The 19,234-nt window shown below is 49.7% G+C and overlaps 1 protein-coding gene across 1 annotated transcript in view; it reads right to left on the bottom strand.

Moving 5' to 3' along the window:
* Positions 1-18,855: 18,855 nt before the first annotated feature.
* LOC135460133 (serine/threonine-protein kinase PAK 3-like) overlaps positions 18,856-19,234 on the bottom strand; it is a 58,871-nt gene continuing 58,492 nt past the window's right edge. Inside the window, exon 15 of the mRNA XM_064736804.1 lies at positions 18,856-19,071. Coding sequence (XP_064592874.1) covers positions 18,856-19,071 — 216 coding nt within the window. The remainder of the gene's footprint in view (positions 19,072-19,234) is intronic.

Raw genomic sequence — 19,234 nt, 5'->3', positions numbered from 1 at the left:
GAACAGCAGTGGTACTTCCCCTACAGCATCAGGGAGTCCACCAAAAACAGGTTGTCCAGGGTAATGCGCTGGGTTCTTGAAATCATCTGGTCTCTGTAGCGAAGGAATTATGCTTGGAGCTGTTGGGCAAAAAGCAGTGATTTTGGAACACTCATTTACCTCCCATCTATGGTAAGAGGTGTGAGAAATCCATTTAATCTTTTCACCTTCTGCCCAATCCTGCACACTTTTGACAGTAAAGTGAGAAACATTATCAGATCCAACTTCCTGTGGTTTTAGGAAAATTCCAAACCATCCTTGCATTGCTCTAACAGTATTATCACCTGTAGTTCTTTTAAAAACATCAGCCTGGAGCAACCCAAATATAAACATAGCATAGAACTTGGTGTTAATACAGACAAGAAAGTAATTCTGTCCCTCACTTTGGAAAATGCTCCAAACAGTTAACAGCTCCCCAACCTGGGCATTGTCCTGTTCTTCTCTGTTAGCAGAAGTGGGGGAGAGAGGAGGGCTTGCTTTAGTCACAGAGGCAGGTTTATTTTGGCTGCTACCCAAGCTCCCAGTTTCTTGGATTGCCCAGTTCTCCTCCACCTCCCTGGGAGCCAAGCCAACCACAAACACCCCTTCCCAGGCAGTGTACCTTTCCTCAGCATCTTTGAAACCATGGGAATAAAAACCAACAAGCTTTGTCAGACCCTCAGGACCCCACTGCCAAATGTGTGCTGAAGGCTGTGAGGAGGCAAATCCCCAATCCACCTGAAAGGGGTCTGTGGGATGGATAGGGTCCAGTGCTTGATGAGCTGTCACTTCAAAAATCAGCAATTGCAATGTCTCCTTCTGAGAAGAAGTCCAATCCCATTTTATTCTTTTTCTCAACAAGTCATAAAGGGGAACAAAAGGGTCATTCTGGTTACTAAGAAGTTTATCTGGTCTTTCTATAGGAGACATAGCTACTATGGTTTTCTGAAGGAGAATTGCTGTAGGTTTAAGTGTTCCTGGAAGCCCTTGAGTTAAAGAGGTCAAAATTTCAGGCTTTACAGGTGATAGGATTGGAGATTCAAAACCAAGAATTAATTTCTTTTCATGGATTGTTTTCAGGCAGCTGGTTTTGTGAATGTTTTCCAGGAGTTGGTCAGGGGTGCTGACCAAAGGGTCTCTTCTTTCCAAGGGGTTAAGCCCCCCTGCCCCATGAGCTGTGTTCTGAGTTAGGGACCATGGGATGCGTCTGTCTGCTGTTGTTAAGAACACCCCATGTCCCCAGCACTCACCAGCTTCTTGTTCTGACAAAAGAATCTGATCTCCCCCAGTGAGAGACACTTGACAAATGTGTTCTGTTTCAGATTTTTGGGGGAGAAGCCCGTACTGCTTTGCAAGTTTTGTAGATTCAGTAGCAGTGTACAGGATTTCTTTACTAGTTTTGTGCGGGTTAAGATCGTCATTATTGATAAAGTTGCATTCTGTTTTACTAAGAGGTTTCATGTTGTTACAGCAGTGTTTCCCGCAATTTTTCATCGGGGCTAATTCTTTTTGAGGGCAATTTTGATTAATGTGAGGAGTTTCTTTCTCCTCTGCTTCCTTTGAGGAATCAGAGTTCTGTGAATCTTTAACATGTTCCTCTCTCAGGGCAGCCCGTAACAAGTTATTTACATTTCTTTCTTCATCCAATTGTTTTTGCAAAACTTCAACTAGGTTTTGAAGGGAGTCAATGATAGCATTTTCCTCACTTTTTCGCTTAAAGCGAGTTTCTATGGCTGCTGTTAGGCAGGCGCCCAAGACTGAACAGAGGATGATTTTATTTGATCCCAGTTTGAATTTTGATTCATGTTGTAAAGAAGATATTCTATCAATAACATTTTCTAAGTTAAACCAATTGCAGCTTGCCCATTCTTCTCCCCCCGGAGAAGGTGTGGCGTTGTATTTAGCAAGCAGAGCATAAAATTCAGCTTTACCTTTTGCACTGAAGTTTTTAGTCATTTTGTGAGGGGACCAAAGCTACACCAGGGAGTTAACTTAAGTTACACAAATCACACAGCCTTTCCACTGTCCCCTTGCTTCCCTGGGTAGTTGAAGAGACAGAATCAGTCTGGGAGGCTCTGTGAGGTTGCTTCAAATTTGTCTCTTCCTTCCCAGACAGCACAGATACGCACTCACATGAACACACACACACAAATGTTTTCTTTGTGAGGGGACCAGAAACCTAGAACAGGGAAAAAAGCCACTCAGCCTTCGCTGGGCCGCCCCTCGCTCCCTGTGTAGGTGAAGGGACAATATCTGTCTAAAAGGCACTGCTTAATTACTTCAAGTCTGCCCCTTCCCTTTTAGACAGTCCAGGTACACAAAATAAAAAATACAGCAGTAAAAAACAGTAACAGGTTCAAATTCAGCTCAAATACAACAGTAACAGGTTCAGATTCAACTCAAATACAACAACAACAGGTTCAGATTCAACTCAAATACAACAACAACAAAAGTATCAATATCAATATTAGTAACAGCATCAATATCAGGATCAGGAGAAGTATCAGTGTCAGTGTCCGTGCCAGTAAGATCAGTAACAAAAGTGACAGTAACAGTTTCCCCTGTTTTGCACCTAAAAACCTTTTGTGTCAATTCCGGAGCCTGTGTGCTCAATCGAGCGTGAGATTTGGCTTTGCGTATGCAGTCTGCAAGAGGTTACAGACTACACAAAACCTGCAAAATCTCACTGGCTATGGAATCCTGTCCGTGACGCCAATTATGTGAAGGTCCGCCCGACATGAACGGGTGACAAATGATTTTTGGGTGCAAAAATAACCAACAAAGGCACAGGGGTTTGCAGTAGCAAATCAACAAGATGGAATTTATTGATAATAACCACAGCTAAATATGCATTGGTTAGAGGATCCGGGGAAGAGAAGGATAGAATAAGGAAAAAGGAAGGAAAGAAGGTCAGGGAATGGGGTATAGCTACCAAGACGTGATGCCTTCGGGGTCCCGCCGCCGATGCTCGCTGGTACACGTCTTGGGGAGACTCTCGGAGAGGCAGTCGAACCGAACCCCAGATATACTGTTCTTGGTTGGGGGAAGGGTGGCCGCAATTATGTTTCCATGGAGGGGAAAAGTCCATTGTTTTCATGGCTGAATGCTCCCAGGTACATCTACTCTGGGCAGGTTCTCCCCCTTCCCTGAGTTGGGAGGGGGTACAGTCCCAGTCTCTGGAAGGAGGTGTCCAGGGGGGTGCCATGGGGGTGCCAGTAGGGTGCCAGAGGGGTTCTTGGTTCTTTGATGAGGGGATTCGCGTTTCAGTTGGTCCGTCACGGTGGTTGAAGACAGGCAAGAGGGGTCTTCTCTAGGAGCAGGGGAAGTGGCTTTCCCCTCCAGAGCTCAGGAGTGGCTTTCCCCTCCAGAGCTCAGTCCAGCCAGGCCTGAAGTTTGGAAGAAAGTCCAGTTCCATTGTTCAGAACAGGGCAGCATGCCCCTTCGAGTACAGCATGGCATGTTCTGCAGACACCATCTGTAAACACACCAAATACGCATGAGACTTTCTTTCCCAACTGGCTCAACAGTTTTTAACCCTTCGGTGGTCCTTTTCTCATGACAATTGTGAGGCAAAAACTGAAGGATTTCCGGATGGACTTCCACACTTGTGACTGGGCAGATGACAAGCAATGTAGCAGGCACAGGGCCTGCAAGGGCTCCCTGGTGTGCAGAAGTCTAAGATAGGAAATGCCAAGTCATGGTGAATGCGCTAGAAGCCCCTCTCTTCTGCCTTTGGACCCCTGCTTACCTCTCTGTAAGACTGTAGGTCACTTTCCTTTAACCTTTGCTATTGGAGAATTTCTGATACCCGGGTACCCTATGTAAAGAGCTGCTTTCGCCCAGCTTGGGCAGAAGAGCTGTCACTGGGAACCTTCTCAGAAGAATCAACAAAGACGCTCCTGTGGAGCCCCACACAGACTTCTCCTCTCTCTCCCTGCATCTGCCTGCCTAGGCACCTAGGAAGCTGAAGAGCTGAAATCATAATGAGCTGATAATCACTAAAGAGCTGATATCACTTAAGCTTGCTAAGTGGCCTGTGGCTAAGAATTGCTTGGGAGCTCAGACAGTCTGTCCTGAACCAGACTGCGCTATCTGGGCCCCTATAGCCTGATGGAGACACCTCGAAACCCAGCAAAAGGTCGCAATAAATGGCACAGTGAACTGAAGAAACTCTGGAGCAGCATCTCTTTTGAAATCGTTATTGCCTTCAGATTGCTAGGGCCCCCGAAGAAAAGCCTCCATTACAGCAGGACTCTTCTGCGGGGGGGGAGGGGGGTTGTCAGTCCCTCACAGCTGACTTCTGAACGAGTCTTTGAGGAAACTGACATCAGCAGACCACCTCCAGCAGACCCTTGACCCACACCCAGCTGAAGAAGTGTAAGTTTTAAAACAGCTTTTATCACAGGCATCTTGGGTCCCCTTTTTGATTTCTTTTTTTTTTTTTTTTGCCCTTTTGTCTGCTGGTAGGGAACGGGAAAACATGGGATCAAAACTTAGTATATTGAAAAGATCCCACAATGAGAGAGATTTATAGTTACTAATTCTAGAAATCCTATCTTCTAACAACGGGTCTTTCTCTAAAGGTAATCTTTCAAAAACTAACCTGAAAAAATTTATAAAATGGATTCTTTCTCAGCTTCCTGATACTAACACAGACATCATTACTAAAGACTTCTTTTAGGACAAAGTTGGGAACACGATACATACACTCCAAACTAACCAAGATTTCTCTGTAACTCAGTTTATTCCTATGTTCCACATCATAACTGAAGCCATAAAGAAAGTCAACAGAAATAGCTCACATTCCCTGCAACCTCCCATAGCAGGGACAGACTACCTCCCTTCAAATCCCAATCACACTGATAACAATCTTTCCCTGGAATTCCGCCCTCCGCCTCCGGGTCCCCAAGGTCCCAGTGCCACCTCTGCCGTTGTTCCATCCTCTGCCCCTTTCCCTGCAAACTTCTCGCCGCTTCCCCCCACCACCTCCGCGCCCGCGGGCTTTGCGTGGTCCCCCCTTCCCCTCCCGGACGTGGCAAACACGAATTCCGCGGCATCCTGTGTGTTATCTGCAAGTGCAAATGTGCCTCTTTCCTCTGAGTCAGCTCCCCTCACCTTTCTTGCTGCTTCTCCTACCCCGACCACGGCTTCCCCCGCCCCCACTGCGCCCGCCCCCACTGCAGCCACCTCTGCTGCGGCTCCCCCTACCGCTCCTCTCGTTCTCCCCCCGCTCCCGCCGCAGTCCTTCCCATCCCCGCCACCAGTCCCTCAATCCCAGCCCCCACCCCTGCTGCTGCCACCTGCACCCGGGCGTGTATCCCCATCCCATCCCTGCCTGCTGCACTGGGAGGTCTCCCTGCATGCTGGCACACCTCAGCCGCAGGACACCACGCTGTACCCGCGGCAGCCCAGACCAATCCCACCGCCCCCTCTCCCCCGCTTCTCCTTTACCCCCACCCCCAGGCTTTCCAGCCGCCCACCCACCCTCAATGTCACCCGAACGGAACCTCAGAGACCCCCCACGGTACCACCCCACTTCCCAACCCCTGTGCATGCCATTCTGCTGCCATTCCAGCTCCACTGCTGGCTCCCTCTGGCCAAGCTCTTTTGTGCCTTCTCTCAGCCATAAAAACCCCTGCAAAATCTCACTCCAACACACCGTAAAAAGCATAGGCCACGGCCTGCTCGCTCTCATTCCTCCTCTAAGGACGGCAGTGACAGTGACTCCGATTCTCATACAGAGGACACTGACCCATGGGCTCTAATAAAAATAGAAGTGACCAAGGCAGGAGACTGGCAGATGGCACAAAAAATTAACACCTTCGCCTTAGTTTATAAAAAGAGAAAAAGAGGAGGGGCCACTAATAGAAAAACATGGGAACCTAACTCAAATAAGGAACTCACACAATTAAGAAATATAGCCAAAGTACATGGCAGAAGTTCACACATTTTTAGAAATTTCCTAGAAGCTATGTTCTCAACACATATTTTAGTACCCCATGACATTAAAAATATTGCCCACTGACTCCTTGCCCCAGCAGAATATATGTTTTGGAAAAAGGCATTGGAAAAGACAATTAAAAACATTATCAGACTCATATTCTACAAATGCTGATAAGTCTGATTTCACCGTTGAACAGCTGGCTGGGGAAGGGGATTTACAGAAACCCTCTGACCAAGCTGACACCTTACCTAAGGAAACATTACAAGATGTGGCACTTGCAGCAAGAACTTCCTTACTTCTTACCCCAGATAACTCTTTCCCTACCCAACGCTTTTCTAATGTTAAACAAGGAGTAGATGAAAGCTTTATCAAATTTGTGGACAGAATTAAAGATGCTCTGAAAAAACAGATAGAGAGCACAGAGGCAAGAAAGGGGCTGTTATGCAAGCTTGCCATGAGTAACCCAAATGAACAATGCAAAACAAGCTCTCTACCCATGGATACAGAACCTACCTATTACGCACCCTGTTCTAAAAGACTTTTATACTGTTTTCCCTCTTCTCTGTGTTTTCACACTTGTTCAACAAGGTTTTCTTTCTAAGAATATTAATAACAATATCCCAAAAAATGGTTGTGTATTTGCTCCCTAAGTATTTACAAAGGAACAACTTAAAAAAAAATCTGTATACATGCTGGATGCAAAATGCAAATAAAAATAAACTTGAGAATTCTCCCAAAAAACCTTAAGAAAAAAACCCCATGTATTCTGTAAAACCCAGAGTATTCATCTACAGAATACAAAAATGGGCACCTTCTAGAAGACAAAATTTGTACAATGGTTCTACACAGAATTCTATGCTTTCAAGGTTTTTGCCCTTCAGGGGCAGTGCCATTCTCTGAACTGGAATGCTCTGAGCATGTTCTGCTCTCCCCTCGTACAGATCATCCTCCCAGCAAAGGGGGAGTGCAGCCACCACAACTCGCAGCACTTTCCCACACAGCAAGAACCTCAAGGACAGAGATGGCTTTCAGCAGCTGCTGCGGGTTCTAACAGTGCCACCTCTCCAGCTGCTGAAAGCCTGAATTTCTGTGTCGCGATGTCTCAGTTTATTAACTTAAATCTTCTGGTATCTTGTGGTGTGTTCAAGTGTTCCCCGAGTTATTACACTTGTGTTCTCCCCTGTGTTATGCCCTCCTATCCAAATGGCCCTCAAGGAATCTCCCTCCTCACCAGATTTTTCCCTGTCTGTCAAGACAACCCGGCCCCTTGGGCCCATCCATCAGCCCAAACCCTACCCTTTGTTCCAGAAAGTTCCCTGCCCCTCACCCCAAGATCCAATCCCTATCCCAACCCTCTCTCCTCCCCTTGTTCTGATTTGTTGTAGCCTTCGAAACCACACCCTGAGAGTCGCTTATTGGTTACTATATGGTGTCCACCCCCTGTTTTGAAAGATTTTAAAAACCTGTGCACAGTAGGATTGGGATTTGGGAGTTGTTTTTTATTTCGGCTTGCTTTTTACAATTCATTCCTATGTGCTTTTTCCCCACCTTTTTTGATAAATTTGCTGCATTTAACACTGCAGAAGAGCTTCCTCTGCCTCCTTCACTTGGTCCTCGTTGGTCCTCTAGGGATCTCTGCTGGTAGGCAATTAGCCCAGAGGTTCTGGCTCAGGCAAAATCCCAGCCTAGCCGGTTCCCCATTCTTCCTACTGTCCTTGGAATATCACAGAGCCAGCCAGGGCTCCAGAGGGACAGTGACCCATGCCCTGGCATGTCACAGCCCCCAGAGCCACACCTGCCAGGCCACAAGCCCCAGCCCTGGTCCCCGCTGCTGGCCTCAGCAGCTCCTGGGCATTCTCACTCTGAGTGCAAAGGCAGCCACAGGAACCCCCCAGGGCGCTCTGGATCCAGGCTGCAGACACCCTAAAGCCGGCACTGAAAGGGACATGGATGGTGACTGCAGCTGCATCTTCCAGTGCACACTAGCTCTGACTGCTCTTTCAGTGCACCCAAACCTCACCTGCAGCACCTTGAGCACATTTACCCTTCTCGCCTATTCTGGAACGTGGTGTTCCCCCATCCTACACCAGTGCTTTGCAGGGAGTGACCAGCTCCCAGCTGCTCTGCTACCCTGGCCTTACTTTCTGTTTCCTAGCAATGAAGTTAATGGATACACTCATGAGAATCCCAGCACAGCATTTGTTTCTCAGGAGCTCTTAGGCAAAAAAATTCCATTGATGACTAGTTTTTGCTCAGAGGAGGAGGTGCTGACAAACGTAAAGCACAAGCAGGGCTCGGGCATGAGAATTCCTGATCGACAGGATTCCACCCATTGTTGCCAACTGCTTTGCTCATGTGTTAGAGCCACTTTGGGACAGAAGTTGCTGTTGACAGGATAGGAAAATTTGGAGAAATAAAGGTGCAGAAGACAACCAAAAAGTCCCAAGAGGAAAAATGCTTAGAAACACAGAGCACAAAAGTCCTCGGAGATGGTTCAATAGAAAATGCCACTAGCAGTGAGCAGTGAGCCCAAGGCTCCTCACTGCCACCACAGGGGCTTCTCAGTCCCTTGCTGGTTTATGTCTCATCCCTACTTGGCTCTCTCTGCCCCTTCAGCAGACACAGCCCTGCCTGGAAAGGGCTCCATGCTCTTGTGTTCCCTGTTTGCTCTGGCTACATTTTTAGCAGCACTGAAAGAAGAGGTGAAACACTGCCATGTTTTGTCCTGCTTGCAAACTCTTCTCCTTCAGTGCTACTGCCAGAGATCATTCTTCTGTCAGCTTGGCACTGTGTCTGCTGCTGCAACCTTGTCCATGTCCCTTCCATCCGCTCCTGCATATCGGCACTTTCTGTCCCACATCATGAACTGAGAAGAGCAAAGATTGAGTTTTCTTGGCTTTTCCAACAGACACAACAAATATAAGTCCAAATAACTTGGTTGTTTGTTTCAGCCCTCCTTTTAGATAACTCTTTCTTGCTTTAATGCAAAAGGCTCTTTTCCCACATGGATGGAATGTTCTGTAATTGACAGTTGCTTCAGGCTGTTAGGCACTATGGGAGTTTTCTCTTGTCTCTGATGGGGATTTGGTGAATTTTCCATTGGTCACTTGGTGGTGTCACCATGGGCTGGGCTCAGCGGCAGACTCTGCTGTCCCCAGGGGATGCATTGGGACGCCAAGTCCCTCAGGGCTGGGATTCGGGGTTGGGCGGGCTCGGAGCGCTCGGAGCCTGGGCCCGTGAGGAGCTGCTGCTGGCACTGCCTGTGTTCAGCCCGCTGTGCCGAGCAGCCGCGGCCATGGGGACACGGGCGGGAGCTGTGGCCGAGGCCGGCAGGCGGCGCGGGCCGGCTCGCAGCTGCGAGGACGCCGACAGGCTGTGCCCTGAGGCCGAGGCGGTGGCGGGCGCTTTGCGGGCAGGGCTTTTCCGAGCCGGCCGCCATGTGCTGCCTCCGGTGTGGGCCCGGGCGCGGCAGAGGCAGGCGGGAGCGCGGCGGGGCCGGCAGCGGCGGGCAGAGGCCGCAGAGAGCAGCAGCCCGGCCGGGCCCGCTGCGGAGCGGCACGGAGCTGCCGGGCAGCCCTCAGCCGTGTCTGTGCGCACAGGGCAGGAGCCGCGGCAGGAGCCGCGGCAGGAGCCGGCCATAGCGGCAGCTCGCCGTGCCCGGGGCCGCAGCCGCAGCTCTCCCCTGCTGGCCACAGCAGCAGCCGCTCGCCTCCGAGGCACCGGCGCTTCCCGAGGACGAGGGGCCCGGCCCCCAGCACGGCCTGGAGCCCCGCAGCGAGAGGAGCCTCCGGCGCCGCAAAGGGCAGCGTCGAGGGCGCAGGTTGAGGAGGAGGACATGAGGCTGGGTCTGGGCCGCGCTGGGGCAGCTTTGCCCTCTCGGCCTTCGCCTTGAGCCCTTTGCTTCTTTTCCAGGAGCCCTGATGCCCGTCCTTGGCAAAGGGCCCCCGCAGCCCTTTCCAGGGGTGCAAGAAAAGCTCCCTCAGTGACAGAATCACAGAATCACTGGCTTGGAAGACAGAGACACCTTCAAGATGATCGACTCCAACCCATGCCCTAACACCTCAACTAAAGCACGGCATTGAGTGACCCATCCAGTCTTCTTTTAAAGGCTTGCAGGGATGGTTAGTCCACCAGCTCCATTCAGGGGTCTGTCCCAGGAAGAAATAAGATAACAGTGGGTACTTCTACCCCCTAGTGCTTGGAGCTCTGAAAGTTTGTCTTTCTGCTTAGGCAGAGGCCATGGAAAAGACTGGGAAAAGTAGTCACAAATAGAGTACCCTACAGAGCACTAAAAAGATGTGCAAAGAATACAGAAAACAGAAAAGAAAAAGGCAAAACCCAAATGGCATCAGCAAAGTCTTGGGCATAAACACATAGATGCAGATGGTCTTCTCAGCCCTCTTTGTATTTCTGGGAACCAGAGGAATCCTGCTTGAGCCTCTGGGGGGATGGTTTTGGGAGGTAAAAGTTCATTGTTTTTTTTCTCCTTGGGGCAGCTCCTGTTCCTAACATCAGCTGAGCCTCTCTCCAACCTGATGCCTGTTCTGATTGTTGTAGCAAAACAATTGATGGCAGACAGAAGACACTGACACTTGCAGAGATGTGACTTTTTCCAATGCCAGCTGTGAATGGGAGTCAGAAGAAAAACTCCAGAAAGCACAACTCCATTGGAAGACTGCCTTCCTTTTCATTCTGTAAAGAAGCTCTAGATCCACTTGGGAATTGTCAGGTATTTGTTAAGGATGGGAAGTTGTCTTTCATGATTTTTTTCCATGTGGTTTGGAAGTGGATAAGGCTCTCCTTCATTCACAAACTCCAGACGCAAGTGCCTTTGGAATATGGCCCACTGGGCAGTTTTTGCCCAGCCATGGTACTTGTGGATATAAGAAAGCAAGGGCAATGGTATTTGCAGCCAAAACCCAGCAAAGCTTGGCTCAGCCAAAACATCCTGGGGAGATAGAGGCCTCCAGCTGTTCCTAGAAATCAGCAGAGTTCCAGCCAAATGGTTCTAAGTGCACTCTCTTTGCCTGGATCAGAGCCTTGCTCAGCTGAAGAAGCAGAAAGATCAGCAAGGAGTTCCCAAAGGCCCATCACATTATTTTGATTTTGTTCATCTTCCAATTAAACATGTGTTTGCCATTGAGCTGATGAGAGAAAAAAAAAAACCAAAAAAAACCCAAAAAACCCAAGAGGCTTATGACAGGGCCATGACATTCCACAAGAGGAATCACTGGTGTGCATTTTATGGACCTCTCTCAATCCTATAAAAGTATTGTAGCCCTGATTTAAAATAGACCAGTATGAACCAACTTGGAGAGACAGAGACTGAAATGGCTTATAGGGTTTGTTTTAAAAGTGAGGAAAACTACCCAAAGGGTGTTGTTTTGTGACATTTTAAAATAATACTACTTCAGAATTACCAACTGCAATAAATCAAGAGGTAAAAAAGAAATGATTTGGTATAGGAATAATTTAAAACACAAAAAATGTGAAGATATGAATGCATGTTTTCATAAAAATCATGAAATTAGAGACAAATAGATGCCCTGAACTACAATAGAAAGGCAGGTAGAACTGGACTTGAATTAGCTCTTTTTACATTGCTGGAGTTTTTTCCTTCTGAAGAGGAGCTAGTAGGGTATTGCTGAAGAAAAGTGACCCAGGCAGGACGGGGCAGCGTGCCGTGCTCCGTGCAGAGGCTGCCAGGAGCTGCCCAAAGAGCGCCCTGCTGCAGCCAGAGCCCTCCTGGCCTGCGGTCCGGAAGCAAAGGGCCAGGGCAGCCACCTCCTCCTTGTCCTGACCCTGCCACCGCTCCTTGCTGCTGCTGCTGCTGCTGCTGCTGAGGGAAAGAGAACCAAAGGCTGTCGGTGGAGAACACCAGGCCATTGCTGCTGCAGCCTGTCCTGCCCTAACCATGCCTTCAGCGCTGTGCAGAACCTGGACATCCTGGACAAGGAACAACAGCTGGCATGTGCCTGTGGCTCTGAGGCTCCTGAGAGCTGATGTGTAACTGGGAAAAGCTGCCCCAGCCCTGACTCTGCCCTCTGCAAGCTGTGGGTGCAGTGCAGACTGTCTCTGCACAACCATCTCCCGTGTCCTCGGTCCACTTTGTTCCCTTGCCTGCCCGGGGATGCCCACCCTCAGGGTGCCACATCTGCATGGCTACACTTGTGGGAACAAGTGAGCACAACTTGGCCACAAGAAGAGGTCGACTTCCCAAAGTCACATGGTGAGAGGTCAAGTACTTGTCTGTCACTGGACAGGACCAGGGCAGGCTCTTGCTTGGTATCAACGGCTCTATTGACTGTTTGTTCCTTGTCATACCTCTGTACACGTTGCAACCGTGTCACCAGCTCACAGCGGGTGTCCCTGCACTGCCACCAGCACGATTTTTGGGGACCTGGCTGTGACTCAAAGCAGCCCCACACTGCACATCCCTGGAATGCTGCACCTGACCAAGAATATACTGACCCAGCTTGACAGAGCCATCAGTTCTGAGAAGGATGTTGTCGCTCTTCACATCTTGGGGGCTCACGTAGCTTGAGGGCAGAAAATGCAGTCTGCAGCCGTCCGTGGCCTTAGACCTGGTGTTCGGCTAGCGAGAGGGCGGCCAACAGGCCACTGCAGTCGGGGGGAGTCAGTCCCGGTGGCAGGGCCCCATGGCTGACTGCTTCGGGCACCCCTCGGCGTCAGAGGCCTTGGGCTGTGCCTGCAGGGACAAGGTCTCGGTGAAAGCTGCGATGTTGGTTGAAGAAATAAGAGTCGGACACTTCCTGGGGTCCAAATAGGTTCAATGCCTCTGGCAATCCGACATGGAGGGCCAGGGACCAGCAGGGAATGACAAAAGACAGTGGGGGAACAAGGGTTATAAAGGGAGGTGGAAACCAAGGGAGGGGTTTACAAATAACCAATTAGGGAAGGTCGGGGGATGAGCTTAACATAACAGACAACATAGTGAAGCCAATAAATACAAATTAAAGGAGGGGCCCCGGGACCTCAGCCAACCACGGCCCCCACTAAGATGAAGGTTCTGGAAGACTGGGAGGCAGGGGGGTGATTGACTGGGAGGAGTAAAAATTTACTTAAAAGGGAGTTAAGAGGGAGGAGAAATTACATAACATAGGTAATTGACACCAACCAAGGGCAGGGGTACCCATGGCAACATAACTGGAAGTGACTACTGGCGGGAAACTTAAGGAGGGCAGAAGCATCTTACACAGAATGGGGAGGGGTGGGGAACAATACATAATAGGAGGGAATATTACAAAAAATTTAGAAACACACTACAACATCTCCCCGTTTGTTGTAGTGTGTCATTAAGTTTTTTGTATTGCTCCCCCACTTTATGTAGTCTCCCCCCTTTTTTCAATGTAAAATGGTTCTGCCCTCCCCTGTTTTCCTGCCACAGCTCTCCTGACAGTTTTGTTGCCATAGTAACCCCTGCCCCTGGTATTGTAAGTTAGTTAAGTTATATAATTTATCCTCCCACCTTCCTCCTTATAAGTAAACTTTTCCTCCTCCCTGGGCCCAGTCAATCACCCTCCACTCCTCCTAGTCTTTGAGAACTTTCTTCTCTCTGGGGGTTGTGGTTGGCTGTGGTCCCGGGGCCCCTCCTTTACTTTGTATTCATTGGATGCTATTGTATGCCCGTTGTGTTACGTTCCTCCCCATACCTCACCCTATTGGTTTGCTGTGGTTTCCTCCCTTATCCACCCCCTGTCTTTAAAACCCTGCTTCTCCCTCCCCTCCTGGTCACTTGCTGGTTGGTATCACCTGGCCGTTTGCTGGGGTCATCTGCCATTGGTTGCTGCTCCTGCGTCATCTAATAAACCGACCTTCACCTCCAGCAGGTGTCCGGCTCCTTCCTCGTCCCATCAGCGCCGTATCCAGTCCGCGATCCAGCTCAGCCCAAGGCCAAGACGCCAAGGGGTGCTGGAATTCCATGCAGCTGAGGTGTCGGCCACCAACCTACAGCTAGCCGGACTCCGCCCTAGTGGCCACGTACACCCGGCCGCACCTGTTATTTTGTTAAATGAAATTGAAAAGAACGAAAAAGATTGTATTAAAAGGCTCAAAAGGCCGGGTCCAGGGGCTGGTCAGGCCAAGCGACTTTTTCATCGAAAAACAGTTCATGGTAGTACAATGGCGGTGCAGTGGGTTCCTCTTCTTCTGCGGCTCTCTCTGCCTCCGAAGGGTGGTCATCCACTTCTGCGGGTTCTCCGTACTGTGCTACCACCTGGTTCACGCTTGGCATAGTGGTTTTATTAATTAGTCTTTTCACCAGCCCACAGATTACTGAAATAGAAATCAAGAGCAAGAACAAAACTAAAACGGTTTGTAAAACTGATTCAAGAATTGAGCTGGCCCAGCTGCTTTGGCCCCAACCCTTGAAAATGTCCCTCAGCCAGTCCGATGTTTCTTGTTTAACCTGATGTAACTCGTCTTTCATGCGTTGGATGGTGTGTCTGACATCTTCGGCTCGGGATAACAGGTTCATACAGCAGAGGCCCTCAAACTCCTCACAGTGATGGTGATGGAGCAACAATAGAGAATCTATTGCTGCTCTGTTTTGGAGCGTCGCCTTCCTTGTTATTTCCTCATCTGTGAGGAGGTTGTATAAAGCGGCTGAAGTTAAATTAGCTCTAGGCAGCCCAATTCACCCAGAAACTTCGCCACTGATACCCTCAGCAATAAAATGGTAAAAGCGACGGATTTTGAATGAGACCATTGTGTAATTTCGTCATCACAGTTCTCAGTGAGATCTTTAAGATCCCTTTTAGATCTGGCCAATTCGGACGTGATGTTTGTCCTTTTCCAATTGATAATTTGGGTGATGTTGGGAGTAAACAGCGTCAGCCTGCCAAAAGTGCACAGCCCTCCGATCAGACCAGAGGGGATGCCTGCCCACGCTCGGTTGCCACAAATGAAAAACGCTCTCCTAGGAAGGGCGTATGGGGTCCGTCCAGTGGTGGTGGGGCTACTGATCTTTAGAATTGCCTTGTACCACTGGTATGCCTGGTATTCTTCTTTGGTTTGTTGGACCACTTCACTGCCCTTCTGTATGGGGGCAAAGGTATAGTCAAATTGAAAACAAATGGAAGAATAGGCAGAGCTGAGGAGGTGTAATTCAGTGGGCTCAGAGGGTAAAGGATCCAGCCTAGCCACTCTGTCTCTCCAGGCATTACCAGAGTCAAAACTGGGAAGGATGGTGAGGCTCCGGGCCAAAATGGGGGAAAGGGCTGACTGAAAGGCAGAGGGAAAGTCACCTGGAGAGAAAGGCATCCCCACAGGGCATGACGACGTCGGGTCTTCTGCTGAACCTGCGTCGAGGCAGATATGGTCTTGCCCTAACGCTTGAGCCAGGGTATGCCAGATGTTTGTCTTGGGCTGAGGGACGTTCCATGCCTCCAACGTAGACACAAGGAGGCCGAGGATCATGAACAGTAAGATGGTGCTTGGGCTGAGTGCCATCTCCGGTGTTGTTTGGGCCAGAAAAGGGAGATGAACTAGAAAACAAAATGGACATGGTTATAACATAAAATTTCTTTCAAACCGATGGTTCTGCCTCAAATAATATATTAAGTTCTGAAGAGGAAGAGGACATGGGAGAAGGAAGGTCGGGTTTCTAGGACAACATTAAAAAGTGAAGGTGACTGAGAAGAAGGGGAAAAGAACTCAGCAGGGGGGAGCAGGTCTAAATTGGAGGAAAAAGGAGAGGAAAGAGCAGAGAGTTTCCTCCTCCACCGCCAACATGCCTCTTGCACTTGTGGTACAGCCTTTGGTGGTTTCGCCTGCTTGGAGAGGAAGGGCCTAACCCATTTTGATGGAACCCACTTTGGCCCTGAGGGAGTGAACACACAAGCGTAACCTCTCCCTCAGGTAACCAGATCGAAGGGCCCTTCTGTTTGCCAGGTCTCTGGATCCTTGATCAGAACCATAGGCCTGGCCTTCGGCTGCAGCTGCTGGTGACTGCTGAAGTGCCTGACATCTGGAGGGTTTAGGTTGTCGAAAGAGCAATTCAGGAAATTGAGGGTGTACAAGGCTCTCAACAACCAGACGTGGGGGGACTCCACCTTCACAGCCGCTCGTTGTCTCTCTAAAACCTTCTTCAGGCTCTGGTGGGCCCTTTCCACCATGGTTTGGCCTGTCAGGGAATAGGGGATGCCGGTCTTATGCTCTATTCCCCATTGCTGCAGGAAACTCCTAAGCTCCTTGGAAGTGTAAGGTGGGCCATTGTCAGTCTTTAGGGCCCTAGGGATGCCCAAGACAGCGAATGCCAGAAGCAAATGCTTCTGGACATTCGCAGCCTTTTCACCCGTGTGGGCAGAGGCAAAGATAGCTCCAGACAAGGTACTGATGGAGACGTGAACGTAACAAAACTTCCCGAAAAATGGGATGTGTGTCACGTCAGTCTGCCACACTTCACAGCTTGCCAAGCCCCAGGGATTAGCCCCAGTCACGATGGTCGGCATCCGATGGGCTTGGCACTGGGGACATGTGGCCACGATCGCCTTGGCTTGATCCTGCGTTAGTTGGAATTGCCTGACCAGGCCTGGTGCGTTTTGGTGGAATAGCTGATGACTGATCTTAGCTTGGCCGAACGCATCTGGGAGCGGACCCACTGTGACAGCAGCCGTGGCCAGAGAATCGGCTCGACGGTTGCCGTCAGCAATGAACCCTGGCAAATCAGTGTGTGACCTCACATGCATCACAAAGAACTGATGCTCTCAGTGGGAGACTAGCTCAACAAGCCTTGAGAGCAAATTAAACAAGTTTTGATTTGAGACTTCTTGAAGAACTGCTGATTCTGCTCTGAACACTACACCAGCTACATATGCAGAATCTGTGACTAAATTGAAGGGACTAGGGAACTTCTCAAATGTCCGGATGACTGCGTCCAACTCAGCTAGTTGTGGAGAACCCTCCACAATGTCAATATCAGCCTCCCACCGCTGAGTCTGAGGATCCTTCCAAGTCATCATTGTGGGATGCTCCAGACGCATCAGTGAATACTGTCAGAGCATCTAGAGGCTTCCTACTCCGAATCCCTTTCATCGCCAATTTAAATTTCGAATTGAAAAGTTTATGGGCCGGCCGATCTACTGCAATGCGGCCAGTGTAGCTGTCCAGTTCAAACTGTAACATTTCATTAGTCTCCAGCAGTTCATCAAAAGTCTTTATTTTGAGTTGGCCCGAGTCTATTTCAATTGGGAGGTGAATGCATGTGAAGTCACAACCTGCCAGCTCCCTGATCTGAGATCTTGCTTTCCGGATCAGTTCGGCCATCAGCTCCTGTGGCCTTGTCATTCTTTTGGACCTATGATGGCTGAGGAACACCGTCTCTGTGATTAAAAGGGAGTCACCCAAACCTTGGTCCTTCAAACTTTGGTCCCATTGATATATCAGGCCGTGAAGATGTGGCAGTTTCCCCAGGATAATAAATTTGAATGGCAGGCCCGGATGGTAGTGATGGGCCTGCCTAGCCGAAATGATTTTCTGTACCTTCTCAAGGGCTATCTGAGCCGCTGGGGTGAGTTCCCTAGGAGAACTCAGCTCCTCTCCCCCTTTCATTAAATTGAAAAGGGGGGCTAGGTCTTTAGTTGGTATCCCCAGCCAGGGCCTCACCCAATTGAAAGACCCACACAGCTGATGGACATCCGCAAGGGTCTGGACTTTGGTCCTAATAGCCAATTTTTGCGGCACAATGGTCCGCTTGGTAATTTCGAGGCCCAGGTACTTCCAAGCTGGCATCCTCTGAATTTTTTCCGCCTGGAGTTCGAACCCTGCAGCAACCAATGCATTGGTTGCCAGGTCAAGCGCATGGGCAAGCAGATCATTGGTTGAGGCACATACGACGATGTTGTCCGTATAATGGTGTATCAAGACGACATCCCTGAGGGCTGTACGGATGCGAGACAGCAGCAAAGCGTTGTACCACTGGCAGATCACAGGAGAAATTTTCATGCCCTGTGGCCGGGCGTATGTGGCCACCAGAGCGAAGTCCAGCTAGCTGTGGTTCTGTGGCCAACACCTCAGGTGCATGGAAGGCCAGCCCCCCTTGGCGTCTTGGCCTCGGGCTGAGCTGGATCGTGGGTTAGAATACGCGGCGCTGATGGGACGAGGAAGGAGCAGGACACTCGCTGGGGTTGAAGGTCGGTTTATTAGATGGTAGGGGAGCTCCAACCAGGGGAAAACCAGCCAGCAAGCGACCCAGAGGGGAGGGAGAAGCAGGGTTTTAAAGAGAGGGGGTGGATAAGGGAGGGATCCACAGCAAACCAATGGGGAAAGGTATGGGGAGGAACTTAACATAATAGGCATGCAACAACATCCAGTAAATACAAAGTAAGGGAGGGGCCCCGGGACCACAGCCAACCACAACCCCCAGAGAGAAGAAGGTTCTCGAAGACTAGGAGGAGTGGGGGGTGATTGACTGGGCCCAGGGAGGAGGAAAAGTTTACATATAAGGAGGGATAAGGAAGGAGAAATTATATAACTTAACTGACTGACACTAACCGAGGGCAGGGGTAACCATAGAAACAAACTGCAAGGAGAGCTGTGGCGGGAAAACTGGGGAGGGCAGAACCATTTTACAGAAAAGGGGGGAGATATGATACATAAAATGGGGGAGCAATTAAATAAACTAACCGAACACACTACAACAATGCCCTGTGGAAGAACACGCCAGTGGTAGCGCTTGGCTGGGGATTCACGGTTGATGAAGGGAACCGTGAATGCAAAACACGGGGCATCATCAGGATGTAGGGGAATTTGGAAGAAACAGTCTTTTATATGAATAATGGCCAAATTCCAGTTTTGGGGGAGCATTGCTGGGGATGGCATCCCATGTCAATTATCAAATCATTAATTTGGCGGAGGTCGGTCAGGAGCCGCCACTAATCCTTATTGGGCTTCTTAATGACAAACACTGGGGAGTTCCAAGGTGACATGGCCTCCACCAGGTTGCCCTTAAGTAACTGCTCCTGGACGAGCTCGTTGAGCGCCTTCAATTTTTGTTTATTAAGTGGCCACTGCACTACCCGTACTGGCTCATCAGACTGCCAATCCAGCTTCCAGGTAGGGCGCTCCTCAATGGCCACCGCCCTAAAAACCTAGGGAGCCTTTGGAAGGTCAATTCTGGCTCCCCATTGGGCTAGCAGGTCCCTCCCCCACAGGGGCTCAGTGTAATCTAAAACGAATGGGCGTACTGAAGCCAATTGCCTGTCCGGCCCCGTAATTTGCACAATGCTGTTAGATTGTTTTGCGAGTTTCAGG

Source organism: Zonotrichia leucophrys, chromosome Z (genome assembly GCF_028769735.1).
Source record: "Zonotrichia leucophrys gambelii isolate GWCS_2022_RI chromosome Z, RI_Zleu_2.0, whole genome shotgun sequence".
NCBI lineage: Eukaryota > Metazoa > Chordata > Aves > Passeriformes > Passerellidae > Zonotrichia > Zonotrichia leucophrys.
Note: the sequence above shows the minus strand (reverse complement) of the source record. Positions and strands in the feature narration are given on the sequence as shown.